This window comes from Podarcis liolepis, assembly GCF_965112155.1.
Source record: "Podarcis liolepis genome assembly, chromosome: 13".
NCBI lineage: Eukaryota > Metazoa > Chordata > Lepidosauria > Squamata > Lacertidae > Podarcis > Podarcis liolepis.
In genome coordinates, this window is record NC_139573.1 from 50,363,294 (window position 1) to 50,379,516 (window position 16,223).

General features: G+C 48.5%; 1 protein-coding gene across 4 annotated transcripts in view; it reads left to right on the forward strand.

Moving 5' to 3' along the window:
- The first annotated feature begins 1,088 nt into the window (after window positions 1-1,088).
- Window positions 1,089-16,223, forward strand: part of LOC310692369 (UDP-glucuronosyltransferase 2A2-like) — a 28,266-nt gene continuing 13,131 nt past the window's right edge. Inside the window, exon 1 of one of the 4 annotated variants that reach the window (XM_083473262.1) lies at window positions 1,089-1,857. In XM_083473262.1, coding sequence (XP_083329388.1) covers window positions 1,104-1,857 — 754 coding nt within the window. In that variant the 5' untranslated portion in view covers window positions 1,089-1,103. Of the gene's footprint in view, window positions 1,858-7,817; window positions 12,498-14,670; window positions 15,478-16,223 lie in introns of those variants that run through there. The other 3 variants (XM_083473260.1, XM_083473261.1, XM_083473259.1) reach the window with 3 other exon arrangements.

Below are 16,223 nucleotides of genomic sequence, written 5' to 3' on the forward strand. Positions count from 1 at the left end.
CTGCATTAAGGTAAAGGTACTCCTGCCCGACAGGGCCAGTCGTGACCGACTCTAGGGTTGCGCGCTCATCTCACTCAAGAGGCCAGGAGCCGGCGCTGTCCGGAGACACTTCTGGGTCACGTGGCCAGCGTGACGAAGCTGCATCTGGCGAGCCAGCACCAGCGCCGCACACGGAAATGCTGTTTACCTTCCCGCTATAAAGTGGTCACTATTTATCTACTTGCACTTAGAGGTTCTTTTGAACTGCTAGGTGGGCAGGAGCTGGGACCGAACGACGGGAGCTCACCCCGCCGCGGGGATTCGAACCGCCGACCTTACGATCAGCAAGTCCTAGGCACTCAGGTTTTACCCACAGCGCCACCTGCATCCCTCTGCATTAGTTTGTTCGTATTATAAAGCAAAATAGCCGCTGCTCTTCATCTCCTTCCTTAGATTTTTATCTGGTTACATTTTTGTTTCAACTGCCAATTTGTGTTTATGGGTTTTTGGTTGTTTAATGGTGGATTGAATAGCTGTTTGCTCGGGGGCCTGAAATCACTCTCCCCCTTCACTAAATATTGCCCAAAATTAAATGCTGGTGGTTTTGGGGCCACCCATATACAGTCATACCTCGGGTTGAATATGCTTCATGTTGAGTGCATTCAAGTTGCGCTCTGCGGCAACCAGGAAGTAATGTAGCGTGTTACTTCCGGGTTTTGCTGCTGGTGCAGATGCTCAAAATGACATCATGCGCATGCGCAGAAGTGGCGAAAAGCGACGTGTGCGTGCGCAGATGTGCCGTCGCTAGTTACGTTTGCTTCTAGATGCGGACGGGGCTCCGGAACGGATCCCATTCACATCCCGAGGTACCACTGTATATATTAAGATGGGTGAAATATGCATTGGTTTTAGTTGTGCAGAATAGGTGAAAAAAATGACCCTTCTGCCTTTTGTCATTTTAGCTTCTTCTTCAACAACAGCAGCATTCCTGTTAGAGACTTTATAAACGTTAAACACCTTTGGTCAAAAGTGAAGGAGAGTATGAGACAGAAGGTTTCCCCAGAGAAGTGGAATGCTGAATAACGCTGCTCTGTTGGGGAATTATTGAAGAAGAAAACATAACTATGCAACAAAAGCACATCATGACCTCCATCTCAGCAAGAGCAGTTGTAATCCATCTGGTAATACTTCAGGTCACCCTAGTAGGAAACGTCTTCTGTGGGAATGTGCTTATTTGGCCAGCAGAAGCCAGCCATTGGCTCAACGTTAAGGTCATCATTCAAGAACTGCTGCACAGAGGTCACAATGTCAGCATCCTAGTTCCTACAGGTGCCATCTCCATCGAACCCAGCGATGATGTATCAGGTGCCACGTTTGAGGTTTACCCTGTGCCCTTCGTAACGAGCGACTTCGAAGCCTTTCTCAGGGACATCATAATGTTGTGGTTCAACCATATGCCCACCACGCTGACCTTCCACAGGTTCTACCAAGAGCTGGGGAAACTGATGGAGAAAGCAGTCGTGCTGAACAGGCAAATGTGCGAAGGGGTGTTGGCCAACCAGGAACTGATGGCCCGGCTGACAAAGAGCCGATACGACGTACTCCTTGTGGACCCTGTGACAATGTGTGGTGACCTGATTGCTGTGAAATTGGACGTCCCATTTGTGTACACCCTGCGCTTCACTCCGGCCTCAACGGTGGAGAGACACTGTGGGAAAATACCCTCCCCTCCTTCGTATGTTCCTGCTACTCTGTCTGAGCTCACGGACAGATTGTCGTTTGGGGAAAGGGTGAAAAATTTGATATCTTACCACCTGCAGGATTATGTTTTCCAGACCTACTGGGGAGAATGGGACTCTTATTACAGTCAGGTTTTAGGTAAGCCTGTTTTTGTTTCTCCTCCTCCTCCTCCTCCTCCTCCTCCTCCTCCTCCTCCTCCTCAAAGCACTATTATTTGGTAGAGCAGCTGCTCTGAAAATGCAGAGGGTTTTTGGAGCAGTCCTTGGCATAGCCAATAAAAAGGGGGACCCAGGTTGCAGGACTGGAAAGGCCTCATCCTGAGGCTTCGTGGAGCCACTATCAGTTGGAGGTAGACACTACCAAGCCAGGTAGCCTGGCCACCTGTAATGGAAGGAGTAGCAGATCTCGCCTACTTTGCTCTTTTATTGCTTCACTGAGTTGCTCTGCCTTCTGTTCTACTTCTGTTCCTCCTTAATACCTTAGGAGGGATTCCAGATATTGCAACACCTCAAACAGGGCTTGTTCCCCACAGCAGTGCAGCATTGGAGTCAAAGGGATCTCTCCCAGCCAGCCTTCAGACAGAGGCATAGGAAGGTCAGGTGGTATTCGGTGTGGATAATTTACTGTTGTCCCCCCATTGATTTATTATTATTATTATCATTTGCCTGCAAAAATGGTTTTACGTTATTTCATATTTTCTTACAAAGGAATGTGGATTCTGGGCCTCTGACAACAAGTAGGCGACTGTGAACAGATACTTAAATCTACAGGATGGGTTGTGTTTTGGCTTGTGTTATTTTATTTATTGTTTATTTCTTTAATAAAATTTATTTTAAAAAACCTGCAAAGTGGTTTACCAAAACAAAATAAACCTATCAGTTAATATCTTGACCCAGCTCCACTGAACTGAAATTTCAGCCTTCAAGACATAGGAAAACAGCCAAGTAAACATATATAGCTATATAATCCCTAGTGTAGTAAGATAAGACCTTTGGAGCAGGCATTTTCAAAAATGTTTGTTATGAACTGCCCTAGTAGGGCAGTAATTGTTCCTTGATAATTTGTCAACCCCCCTCCATGGTGGCACTGGGGCGACCCGCCCCCCTTCCTACGCCCCTGCCTTCAGAGAGCCTTCCCAAGATGGAGCCCAGTCTTTCATCTTTCCCCTTCTTCTTCTTTTTCCCAGCACACCTCGCTAAAGCCACCCTTTTCCTGTCACCCCACACCCTGACTACCTTCCAAATCCCTTGTCTCTATACAGTATATATCTTTTCAAATTCCGCAGCAACCCTCACTCCATCTAAGGTAAAGGTAAAGGGACCCCTGACCATTAGGTCCAGTCGTGTCCGACTCTGGGGTTGCGGCGCTCATCTCGCTTTACTGGCCGAAGGAGCCGGCGTGCAGCTTCCGGGTCATGTGGCCAGCATGACTAAGCTGCTTCTGGCGAAACCAGAGCAGCGCAGGGAAACGCCGATTACTTTCCCGCTGGAGTGGTACCTATTTATCTAATTGCACTTTGACGTGCTTTCGAACTGCTAGGTTGGCAGGAGCAGGGGCCGAGCAACGGGAGCTCACCCCGTTGTGGGGATTCAAACCACCTACCTTCTGATCAGCAAGTCCTAGGCTCTGTGGTTTAACCCACAGCGCCACCTGCGTCCCCTTCACTCCACCTACCTGATCATATACCCCCTTGAATCCAGCAGAGCTTACTTCTGAACAGACATGTTTAAGATTTCACTGTTGCTTTGCTTTCAACGGGCTCAAAGAGCCCAAAGTGTGAGGAGTAGCTCTAGCGTGCAGAGGGGGGTGGATCTGTGGAGTCCAAAAGTTGCTGGATTGCAAGTCGCATCAGCCCTTGCCTAGCCAGCATGCCCAGTGGTCAGTGATGATAGGAGTTACAAGTCAGCAACTTCTGGAAGACCACCCTTCCCTCACCCCAACCCTAGAAGCTGCAGATTCCTCATAGCTCTGCTGGAGTTCCCTACTTCCCTTGACGTCCTTCCTGATACCTTAGGTGGTGCCAAGAGTTGTTGCCAGCAGCTGATCAAGAAGATGTGCAGATTATTATTATTATTATTATTAATAATAATAATTTTTATGTATACCCCGCCCTCCCCAGCCAAGGCCAGGCTCAGGGCACCTAACAAGCAATAATAAAAACAAGTTGAATGAATACAACTTAAAAACAAGATTAAAATACAACATTAAAATATTGAAACCTCATCGCAGGAGGAGAAAGGAAAAGAAAAAGGAAAGAGGGGGAGGGAATCAAACTGGCTCCAAGCCAAAGGCCAGGCGGAACAACTCTGTCTTACAGGCCCTGCGGAAGGAAATCAGATCCTGCAGGGCCCTGGTCTCATGAGGCAGAGCGTTCCACCAGGCCGGGGCCAGTGTTGAAAAGACCCTGGCTCTGGTTGAGGCTAATCTAACTTTCTATTAAAACTAGAAATCACACACACGTTTCAGGGCCTTTTCTCCTTGATCATAAAGGTTAGGAAAGAAGGTGTAATGGGAATTGGGGTTGCTTGTGCGTAAACTGCAAACTGCTCCAAGCTGGTCGTATAGCTAAACCTTTCCCTGGTTTGACAGCCCTTACAACGCAACTGTCTTAGTCACTGGCAGAATCCGTGAGTGGGCATCTCCTAAACTTCCTCCAACATAGAAATTCTTTGACGCCAAGTCTCCTCCTAGATTCTCTGCGCGGAAGCCTTCTGCGCAGCGTGGGCGTGCCAAGCGGAGGTCCTGTGCTCTCTCCGCTGATTTCACTGGAAGAGTCTCGGAGCCTCCCCTCCGCAGTACTCTCAGCCTCCCCTTTCTCCCTGGTGTCCCCTGGATTTCCTTCCCCAGCGGAAGCTCTCTCTCTCTCCTTGCTAGTTCCCTCCCCTGCATCATTGGAGCGTCTTACCTTTCCTCTTGCCTCTGATGGCAGTTCCCTGACAGAAGGGGGAGGGAGTTAGGACACTAAACATAATCATTATGGCATGCTCTGATTCCTCAGAGTCACTTTTTGGCTTTTTGGGGGACACCCCATAGGCCAGTTTAAGAGGATCTATGTCCCTCCTATCTTAACTCAGTTAAGTCTTAACCTTTTTTTTTGTATTTTGTGGGGTGGGCGTTTGTAGATTATTATTTCCACCCCCCCAACAATGTGAGGGTAGATGCGCATGTTCTGGTTCTTATACAAAACCAACAGACTGGAGTGGCATTTAGGCTCCTCAGTTTGCTTCATGTGTGAATGAGGATTTGGAACCGAGACTTCCTGGCCTGAGGTCAACACTTTATCCATTCAGCATCTTAAAGACCAAGTAAGTTAGTTCTTGGTATGAGCTTTCGTGTGCATGCACACTTCTTCAGATACACTGAAACAGAAGTTGCCAGATCCTTCTATAAAGAGAAAAGGTGGGGAGGGGTATTACTCAGAAGGGTGGTGGGAATGGGAGATTGGCAGATAGCTGAGATGAGCCTGTTGACGACTCTTAACGACTGCAATAGGTCTTACAGGAAAAGGCAAGGGGTGAGAAGGTGAAAAATGGCTTAGTCATGTATAATGAGATAAGAATCCAATGTCTCTGTTCAGACCAGGTCTCTCCATGGTTTTAAGTTTGGTAATGAGTTGCAATTCAGCAGCTTCTCTTTCCAGTCTATTTCTGAAATTCCTTTGTAGTAAAACAGCTACTTTGAGATCTTGTATAGAATGTCCTGGGAGACTGAAGTGTTCTCCTACTGGTTTCTCTGTTTTGTGATTCTTGATGTCAGATTTATGTCCGTTTATTCTTTGGCGTAGGGTTTGGCCTGTTTGTCCAATATAGAGAGCTGAAGGACACTGTTGGCATTTGATGGCATACACAATGTTAGACGATGAGCAATTAAATAGTCCCGAGATGGTATGTGTGATGTTGTTGGGGCCAGTAATGGTGTTGTCCGGGTGTATGTGGCAGCAAAGTTGGCATCTGGGTTTATTGCAGGCTCTGGTGCCAGTGTCCGTGTTAAGTCTGGTTGTAGTATTATTGTGGGTTAGGAGTTGTTTAAGATTGGGTGGCTGTCTGTAGGCAATGAAAGGTCTTCCTCCCAGAGCTTGAGAAAGAGAACTGTCATTGTCCAGGAGAGGTTGTAGATCTCTGATGATGCGTTGTACTGTTTTAACTCTTTTAACTTTTTATTTTGACTATGGCAGACCAACACGGCTACCTATCTATAACATTCAGCATCTGTCAGGGAAATTCTTTTGCCAGATCTCAACACCTTGGCTTCATTTCTTCTTTGCAAATCTGCAACAATAGAGGGAGGGCTAAATGAAAATGCCCCTAAACTGTATGTTCTATTATGTTCTGAACACACTTCATATGGCAGACTTACCTAACACCTTTTTTTTTTTATAAGGGAATAAAAGACAGTATGAGCCATCTCAATATCTCAGCAGGTACAAAGATTTCTTTGTGCCTGGAGATTTGCTTACATCACAACCCCCTTGACCCCCATGCTTTCTGGTAATTAGATTATTTTTACAAATAGCCGAAGCTCAGGTTCCGTAAGCAAATTACACACACAGGAATTTGACACTGCAGTTCACATGCAGGCTTTGTTTCAAATGGTCTGGTGTTTACTTGATCTGCTTTGCAGTGGGGACAACAGTTTATATAACCATTCCTGATGGCTTGTGAACAGGCCTCCAAAAAGTTGGGTGTGTGTATCTTGGGCTCCATCCTGCACTTTGCAGGGTTTCTTCAACTCCCATTGGCTCCTGTGCAAATCTGAGGATTGTTATCTTATCAGCAGAATTAATTCCTGTTGCAGTTGGCATACGTTGTATGGCCCCTTGACCCCACATTCCCTGAGCTTCTTATCACTATTCTGCTGCAGTCAGCTATTTATTTTCCAGTTCTAACAACCAGCGGCGTAGCGTGAGTTGTCAGCACCCGGGGCAACGCAAGTAATTTGCGCCCCCTAACCCGGGGCAAGGCAAGTAATTTGCGCCCCCACTAACCCCTAACCTGCCGCGTCAGGTGATCTGAGGCGAGTTGTCGCTGGCGCTGCCGCCCAAACGACGCCGCTTTCCCGGAGGAGGAGGGGGGCAGAGAAGCGAGGAAAATGCAACATGGCCCAGCAGCTGCAGCAGCAGCAGCGGCGGAGGCGGGGCTGTGAGGAGGGGTTGCCTGGCGCGTCCTCCGCGGCCCTGACGCGCGGGGACCGCGGTGAGCGCTGAGAGCCGCTGCCTGCCGGACGTCTTCAGCCCGGACGTGCGCACAGCTCGTCGGTTCCGCGAGACATGCGGCTCTGCTACAGCCTGCGCCCGAGGCTCTTCGGCGACTCCAGAGGCAGCGAGCGTGCCCCCCCCCAGATGTTGCGCCTGGTGCGGCCGGCCCCCCTTGCACCCCCCACGCTACGCCACTGCTAACAACACAGTGATGGAATGAAAAAGAAGATGATACAGTTATCCCGCTGCTGTGATCAGTGGTGCAGCAGGGGCCTGACCCAACCCACAGAGCTGTCTCCCACGAACAGCAGATGTTGAGATAGCATGGACATGCCAGGACCTCTGCTAGGCTGACCATTGTGATAGGAATGCGCAATTTTTGTTTACAACACCATGGTTGCTCAGAGGTGGATATGGGGCTGGGTGCGGAGCCTCAGGAGCACTGCAGGGGGCGCTACAACTATAACGTAAAATTGTGTATCATTGTGTATTATTTCCCAAAAGCCTGTTGCTTTTTTACAAGTCCACCACGTATGAAAAAAAATAACCCTTTGGACTGTTTGCATTTCCAACATTTACTTGATACAGTCTTGTACATCTCAGCCAGTTTATTAGGTGTTAAATACCATCTGTATATCATTTCCAAATAGTTTTCCTTTAATGTGTAACAGGCAGTAAATTTCATATCTACTTGCCACAACTTCCCCCTTGCCGCCATGTCAATATTATGTCTTAAATATTGCGGTTTCTCCACTCCTGAGTTACAGGCAAACAATTTCATATGCTTTGAGCTCTAGGTGTGAATATTATGGGCCATATGGAGAGTTCAGCTGAAGCCATTGGATGACTCATTCAGAGTTATTCCTGGAGAAATAAACAAACTTGTCCACTGAGCAGAGAACCTGTTTTGTTACTTGCTGTAGGAGGAGTCCGGATTTCGAAAGAACTATGCTATGTTATCCCCAGCAGGCTTTTCCTGCGGCAGAGAACCTTTCTTGGAAAGTCTCTGTGCCAAAGAACGGCAAAGTTTAAGCAGGGTGGAGAGCAGTGAAATTCAGGAGTGCTCTGAACAAGCCCAGCCTGTCACAGTAACCTTTGATCACCCTGAATCTAGTGGAGGAAAGCCAGGACGCAATGGCAGCAAAATGGCTGCTGGTGTTTTCCGTGGTTTGGGTGTTGTTTTGGGACTCAGCCTCCAGTGGGAATGTCCTCATCTGGCCGGCAGACGACAGCCACTGGATCAATTTGAAATTCATCATGAATGAGCTCACAGACAGAGGCCACCGAGTGACTGTGCTCCTGCCTTCATTCTTCCGGATAATTGACCCCAGTGAACCTTCCCCTTTCCCGATAGAAGTGATTTCTGCTCCGTTCTCAAAGGCAGAGATGGAAGGTCTCCTGCAGGACTACATACATCTATGCACTTATGGGATCCGAGAACTTTCTTCCTGGGAATTTTTCAGCAAGTTGAATGCCTTAGTAACACACGTGATGGGTCGATACAAAACTGTCTGTCATATAGCTGTGACAAATGAGAAACTGCTGGAGAAGTTGGAATCAGCTGGTTTCGACGTTCTGCTTGCAGATCCACTCATTCCTTGTGCAGAACTCTTGGCTCAGAAGCTCCGGATTCCATTTATATACACCTATCGATTCTCTTTTGGAAACACAGTGGAGCGTCTATGTGGATGTATGCCAGCTCCTCCATCCTATGTGCCTGCTAGCACAGGGGAACTAACAGACAGGATGTCCTTCACAGAGCGGGTCCGAAACATGCTCTTTTACCTCTTCCAAGATTTCTTATTCCGGCACGTTCAATATAAAGGCTGGGATGAGTTCTATAGTGGTGTTCTAGGTAAGAGCTCGCTCCTCGTTCGGGTCATTGTATTTTTGACATCAACATCAAAAAGTGTTGTTTCACATACACATTTCTGTGCTGTGGTTTTCCTCTTTTTTGCCTGGTCCATCACCCAGTCCAGCTCCAGTATTGAGGTGGGAGATGGCAGGGAAAGCAGAATTTAGGCAACTGAGCATGGGGTATGAAGCTCGTGTAAGGGAAAGAGGTGTTTCAGCTCCCCTTACCTGTACATCTCTTTCTGATGCTATGATTGAACTCTGCATCCCCACTTTGTAGAAGAACAATGCAGAAATGTAAGTTATTCTTTTTTGCTAATTTGTGGGTATATCACACTAAAATGCAAGCAGAGATGCACGTTGTTACCATATTTCATATAACGTCTGTTTATATTTCCTGTATCCGTTGTCCACATTTTGGGCTACAATTTAAAAACAAGTATTTTATGCCTTGCTTGAGCCAAAAACTACACGATGAAATTCTGAGAGGTGCGATAACTGACTCTAGCTGTTCTGTTCCATTCTGTGCGGTGGTTTGTGAAAGTGGGAATTGGTTTGGTCCACTTGGACCAAATGAGACTGTCAAACATCCCCACCTGCTTCTGCAACCCCCTACGGCGATCCTGCCTAGCTCATAGCTGTCAACCTTCCCTTTTTTTGTGGGAAATTCCGTTATTCCAGCGCCGTTTCCCGCTGCTTCCCGCTGCTATCCCGGATTGTTAGATATCCCGTAGACTGTCCCCGGGACAGGTGAGGCTGCTGATCCCTTATTTTTGAGGCTGCTGATCCCTTATTTTCAAATCTGAAAGTTGACAGCTATGGCCTAGCTGCTGGCTGGATCCACAAAGCACTCTGATGGGGTGAGGGGGAATGGTAGACTGGTGAAGTCAGGACCATTTTCAGTGGTCTGATGAGGCACAGGAGGTGGAGCGTATAAGAACACAGGAGGTGCTGCTGTGGACAGGAGGAGGAAAGACACCTAGCCTGAGTTGGAAGGTGCTAAGCTCAGGACAAGGTAGAAAGAGGGGTGCTGTTATGAGCCAGCCAGGATTTTCCTGTACTTGACAGCCCAGCAGTGAGCAACCTCCCATTGCCTGAGGACCTGCTCATCTTTACAGGTCTTGGGGGGCAGCCTGCCACTGCTCTGGCAGAGGCATCACCCCAGGTGAGGGAGGCTTAGGTTCTCTGAGAGCAGGAGTGAATCCTTACCCTTGACATTTCTTCACCCAAGACTACCCCTACCCCTAGCTCTTAAGGAGGTCAGCCCTGAGTGCTCTCTGGAAGGACAGATCCTGAAGCTGAGGCTCCAATACTTTGGCCACCTCATGAGAAGAGAAGACTCCCTGGAAAAGACCCTGATGTTGGGAAAGATGGAGGGCCCAAGGAGAAGGGGACGACAGAGGACGAGATGGTGGGACAGTGTTCTCAAAGCTACCAGCATGAGTTTGACCAAACTGCGGGAGGCAGTGGAAGACAGAAGTGTCTGGTGTGCTCTGGTCCATGGGGTCACGAAGAGTTGGACATGGCTAAATGACTAAACAACAACCCCTAGCCCTATTGATGTAACTAACTGGAGACAATACAAGACTTGTGAAACCGACTACCCACATAATCTTGTTCCTTGCACAGCATCCCTTAGCAGTTGACACTGATTCATTTAACCACTAGCACCACAGAGAATACATCCTTATCTGCTGCACGAAACTGCAGGAGAATGTCGTCTTGGCCAATAGCCATCTTTACTCTGTCTTGACATGCATCTCCCCACCTGTGTATGCAAGAAACACTCTCTATGTGTCTAATTGTAGGCTTTAGAGGTCATCAGATCCACTGGGAATGGCCCTAGCACCTCAGCAACAAAGGATATTGGGTTGCCAGAGATTTTTAGACCTAGCCCTACTCAGAGTAGACCTATTGAGCGTAATGGACATGACGGACTACCTTAGATTCTTTAATATCAGTGAGTCTGCTCTGGCAGGACTTTGTTAAATATCAACTATTTTCTTTGAAAATGGCAGGTACCTTTGAATTTGAGGCTGATGTTTATGGTAGGTGTGGACTTTGGTCTTTCAAATTTCAGCGGCGTCCTGCGAGAGGCCAAAATCCATCACAACCTCCAGCCTTCCATCTGCATGTGCACTACGCCATAGCTGCAAAGCCCTGTGATGCCCCCTGTGGCATGGTGACCAGTGCTGGGAAACTGGTCACGCTGCCCTCAATCTGCCACTGTTCACAGTTGACCAGAAGAAACTATGGTCCCACAAGCAAAAAAAGTTTCTCCAATTCTGTGCTTATAGGAAAACCATTTCATTTGCTTCAGGTTTTGTGTGAGAATATTATGGACCACATAGAGAGGTTAAGGTAAAGGACCCCTGACCATTAGGTCCAGTCGTGGCCAACTCTGGGGTTGCGGTGCTCATCTTGCTTTACTGGCCGAGGGAGCCGGCGTACAGCTTCCAGGTCATGTGGCCAGCATGACTAAGCCACTTCTGGTGAACCAGAGCAGCGCACAGAAACGCTGCTTACCTTCCCGCCGGAGCGGTACCTATTTATCTACTTGCACTTTGACGTGCTTTTGAACTGCTAGGTTGGCAGGAGCAGGGACCGAGCAACAGGAGCTCACCCTGTCACGGGGATTCGAACCGCCAACCTTCTGATCAGCAAGTCCTAGGCTCTGATGTTTAACCCACAGCGCCACCCGCGTCCCCATAGAGAGGTTACCTGAGAGTAATTCCTAGTAAGACAAACAAAAGTGTATATTGAACAGAGAGGCTGTTTCGTAACTAGGCGGAGTAACAATCATGAACCCACGTTTCGACAGGATCATGCTATGTAACAGGATTTTGCTGTAGCAGAAAACCACCTTTGCTTTGACGAACTCTGTGCCAAAGTACGGCAAAGGTGAAACAGGAAGGAGAGGCACAGATTAGAGGAGTGCCCTGCATAAGCCCAAGTCTGTCACAACCACCTTGGAGCTCTGTGAATCAACCGTGGGAAAGCCAGGACGCAATGGCTGCAAAATGGCTGCTGGTGTCTTCCGTGGTTTGGGTGTTCTTTTGGGACTCAGCCTCCAGTGGGAATGTCCTCATCTGGCCGGCAGACGACAGCCACTGGATCAATATGGAATTCATCACGAATGAGCTCACAGCCAGAGGCCACCGAGTGACTGTGCTCCTGCCTTCATTCTTCCGGAAAATTGACCCCAGTGAACCTTCTCCTTTCCAGATAGAAGTGATATCCGCTCCATTCTCAAGGGCAGAGATGGAAGATCTGCTGCAGAACTTAGTATATTTTATGACGTATGATGCTCATGAACTATCTTACTGGGAGTTTTTCAACAAGTTGTCTGACATCGTAACTGTGACAATGCATCGGCAGAAAACTTTCTGTCAGATGGCTGTGATGAATGAGAAACTGCTGAAGAAGATGGAATCAGCTGGATTCGATGTTCTCCTTGCAGACCCACTCTATCCTTGTGGAGAACTGTTGGCTCAGAAACTCCGGATTCCATTTATATACACCTATCGATTCTCTGTGGCAAACACAGTGGAGCGTCTTTGTGGAGGATTGCCAGCCCCTCCATCCTATGTGCCTGCAAGCATGAAGGCGCTAACAGACAGGATGTCCTTCATGGAGCGACTCCAAAACATGCTCTTCTACCTCTCAAATGATTTCCTCTACCATCAAGTTCTCTATGGAGACTGGCATCAGTTCTATAGCGATGTTCTAGGTAAGATCCTGCTCCGAGTTTCGGTTACTGTATTTTTTACATCCGTACCAGTAAGGTCTGATGCATGGAGACATGTCTGTTGTATTGCTTCACTCTCTATTTTGCCTGGTCCTTCACACAGTCTTGCTCCAGTACTGGAGTGGAAGGGGGAGATGGAATGAGGATTTAGGGAATCAAGCAGGGATAGTGATGGTGTTAGGCTTGCCTTCCTGGGCAGGTAAAGGTAAAGGGACCCCTGACCATTAGGTCCAGTCGTGCTCGACTCTGGGGTTGCAGTGCTCATCTCGCTTTATTGGCCGAGGGAGCCGGCGTACAGCTTCCGGGTCATGTGGCCAGCATGACTAAGCCACTTCTGGCGAACTAGAGCAGCGCATGGAAACACCGTTTACCTTCCCGCCGGAGTGGTACCTATTTATCTACTTGCACTTTGACGTGCTTTTGAACTGCTAGGTTGGCAGGAGCAGGGACCGAGCAACGGGAGCTCACCCCGTCACGGGGATTCGAACCGCTGACCTTCTGATCGGCAAGTCCTAGGCTCTGTGGTTTAACCCACAGTGCCACTTCCTGGGCAGAGCATTCCACAATTACCGCTCCCCACATTAAAGGGGGGGCACCGTTTGCGTGGTCGCGCGCAGCCCCCTGGACCCTATGTGGCACCATTGGCACAGGCTTGGCTTCGCCTCCCCCCAGGTGGGATACCTGAAGGTCTCCGCCTAACTCAGCCAGTTGCCCAATCCCGCCCAGGGAGGCGTTGCCAAGGTGATCGAGCCAGGTAGGGGGAGGGACTACCTGCCCACACAATAGGGGGAGGACCTTACCTGGGAATTGTCAGTTGGCTCCAGAGCTTCTCCCACCCTACCCACCCTCAGTTAAGACTTCTTTTGCAGGTTAACCTTTTCTCCGCTGGTACGTGGGCGCTGCTACGTCAAGGTCGCTGCTGAAGGGCTGGAAAGGAATTCTCCTGCATTGGCAGGTTTGCCTTTCCCGTAGCAAAACGTCACAACTTTGGTGGTATCAGGCCTTGGGTGGAATCCTTTAGTCTATCTTCCCTGATATATTTAGCTGTGTCTTATTGTATCGGTTCAGTTTTAAGTATTGTTCTCCACTCTGAGACTGCCTGCAGCAGTGCAGCAATGGGACCGCCTCTCCTGGTATGCCTCACAGAGGACCTTAAGGTCCATGAATAATCATAGTTTAGAGGTCCCGGGCCATAAGGAAGTCGGATTATCCTCCACCAGGGCCAGGGCCTTCTCAGTGATGGCTCCGACCTGGTGGAATGCTCTGTCCCATGAGACCAGGGCCCTGCAGGATTTAACTTCCTTCCGCAGGGCCTGTAAGACAGAGCTATTCCGCCTGGCTTTCAATTTGAACTTAGCCTGATCTTTTATTCCCCTTCCTTGCCTCCCCCTCCCCTTTTTATGAAGATTACCCGCTCTGGGATCCGACAGCTAATTCTCCCCAGGTCTCCTCGCTGGCCCAAATAGGACTAATTTAGCCAGCTAGCCCTGGTGATCATCTAATGTTTATTGGATGGATTTCCCCCCTAAATTGATTTTTGAATTCTGAATTTTATTGTTCACGTTTTATACTGTATTTTATGCTGTTTTTTGTGGCATCAATTAAGCGTTTTAAATTTGTTGTTAGCTGCTCTGAGCCTGGTTTTCTGAACCGGGAAGGGCGGGGTATAAATTTTAAAAAAATATTATTATTTATTAATGAAGAGAGGGTGATAAATGTTATGAAGTTTCCATTCTATTTCCTGCCTTTTGTGAATGGGAGCGTAGCTTCAGAAACGAGCTCTATATTACATGAAGAATCTAGTAGAGCGAGTGACTTGACGTTATCTTTTTGAACAGCCTATACAGTGGAACCTCAGAAGTCGAATGCCTTTAAACTCAAACGTTTTGGCTCCTGAACGATCGAAAACCGAAAGTGATTGTTCCGATTTTCAAACGTTTTTCGGAAGCCAAATGTCCAGTGTGGCTTCCATGGCTCCTGTGGCCAATCGGAAGCCGTGCCTTGGTTCTGGAACCATTTTGGGAGTCGAATGGCCTCCCGGAATGGATTAAATTCGAGAGCCAAGGTACTGTATTGAAGCAGTCCATTCCGGGATTTGTTACATGCCATTGATACTGGCCACATAAAGGATCTTTGCTCCGCTTAGGGCTGGGCAAATAGACTCATTATTTAATTGTGCAATCATCAGCTTGGGGTCATTGTACCTCTGCTGGGGAAACGTTTCTGCTTGCCGCTATGCAGGGGAAGATGCTTCTCATCCTCTTCTGGCTACAGCTGTGCTGTTGGGGCACCAGTTCTGGTGGGAAAGTTCTTGTCTGGCCCACAGATGGCAGCCACTGGATTAACATAAAGATGATGCTCAATGAGCTGGCCTTGAGGGGCCACTCAGTGACGGTGTTGATACCCTCAGCCTCTTACTTCATCGATCCGAAAGAGGCATCGTCTTCCTCTTACCACATTGAGGTCCTGCCCGTGACCTTCACCAAAGAGGAGGTCTCAGCTGTTCTGGAGAAATACCTGGATGTAGCGACGTACGAGTTGCCCACGCTCCCCTTTTGGAAAGCTATGCAGAAGATGAGAGAATTAGTTGCTTCCTTCGAAGAAGTGTTCAAACAGGTCTGCAACAGCATTTTCCACAATGAGACGCGGATAGCGAAGCTGAGGGAGGAGAACTTTAGCGTCCTCATCTCGGACCCAGTGACACCTTGCGGTGACCTGCTGGCCGAGTTGCTCGGAATCCCCTTTCTGTACACGTTGCGGTTTTCAGATGGCAACAGTATGGAGAGACTCTGTGGACAGCTCCCTGCTCCTCCTTCCTATGTCGGTGCCAGCACTGGAGGGATGAGTGACAGGATGAGTTTTGTTGAGAGGATGAAAAATGTCCTCTTCTATGCTTTCAGCAATGGATTTTTCCTGTATTCCTTGGCAAGTGAGTGGGATCGATATTACAGCGAGATTTTAGGTAAGTGTAGGCAAACTTTACGGAATGCGGGTGGCGCTGTGGGTTAAACCACAGAGCCTAGGACTTGCCGATCAGAAGGTCGGCGGTTCGAATCCCCGAGACGGGGTGAGCTCCCGTTGCTCAGTCCCTGCTTCTGCCAACCTAGCAGTTTGAAAGCACGTCAAAGTGCAAGTAGATAAATAGGTACCGCTCCGGCGGGAAGGTAAACGCCGTTTCCGTGCGCTGCTCTGGTTCTCCAGGAGCGGCTTAGTCATGCTGGCCACATGACCCGGAAGCTGTACGCTGGCTCCCTCGGCCAATAAAGCGAGATGAGCGCCACAACCCCAGAGTTGGTCACGACTGGACCTAATGGTCAGGGGTCCCTTTACCTTTACCTTAGGCAACCTGTAGGGTTTTTGTTCTTCAGAGGGGCCAGGGTTTTATTTATCCAAAGTTACACTCAGATGCTCTGAGGCAGGCTGTGACTCAGTGGCAGAACATCAGGTTTGCATGCAGAAAGTTCTCAGCATCTCCAGGTAGCTGTGAGAGAGACCCCTGGACAGCCCTTGCCAGTCAGTGTAGACAGAATTGAGCGAGATGGACCAAGGCAGCTTCCTATCTTCTGATGCTTCCACCCCGAAAAGTTGAAAATGGTATCATCTAAGGCCAACAGGGTGCTGCTCTTGTTTGCTGTTGATTTGTGGGGCTTTGAAGTACGCAGGAAAAGATTGCAAAACCTGTTTGACCACAGATGATAACGGGACAGA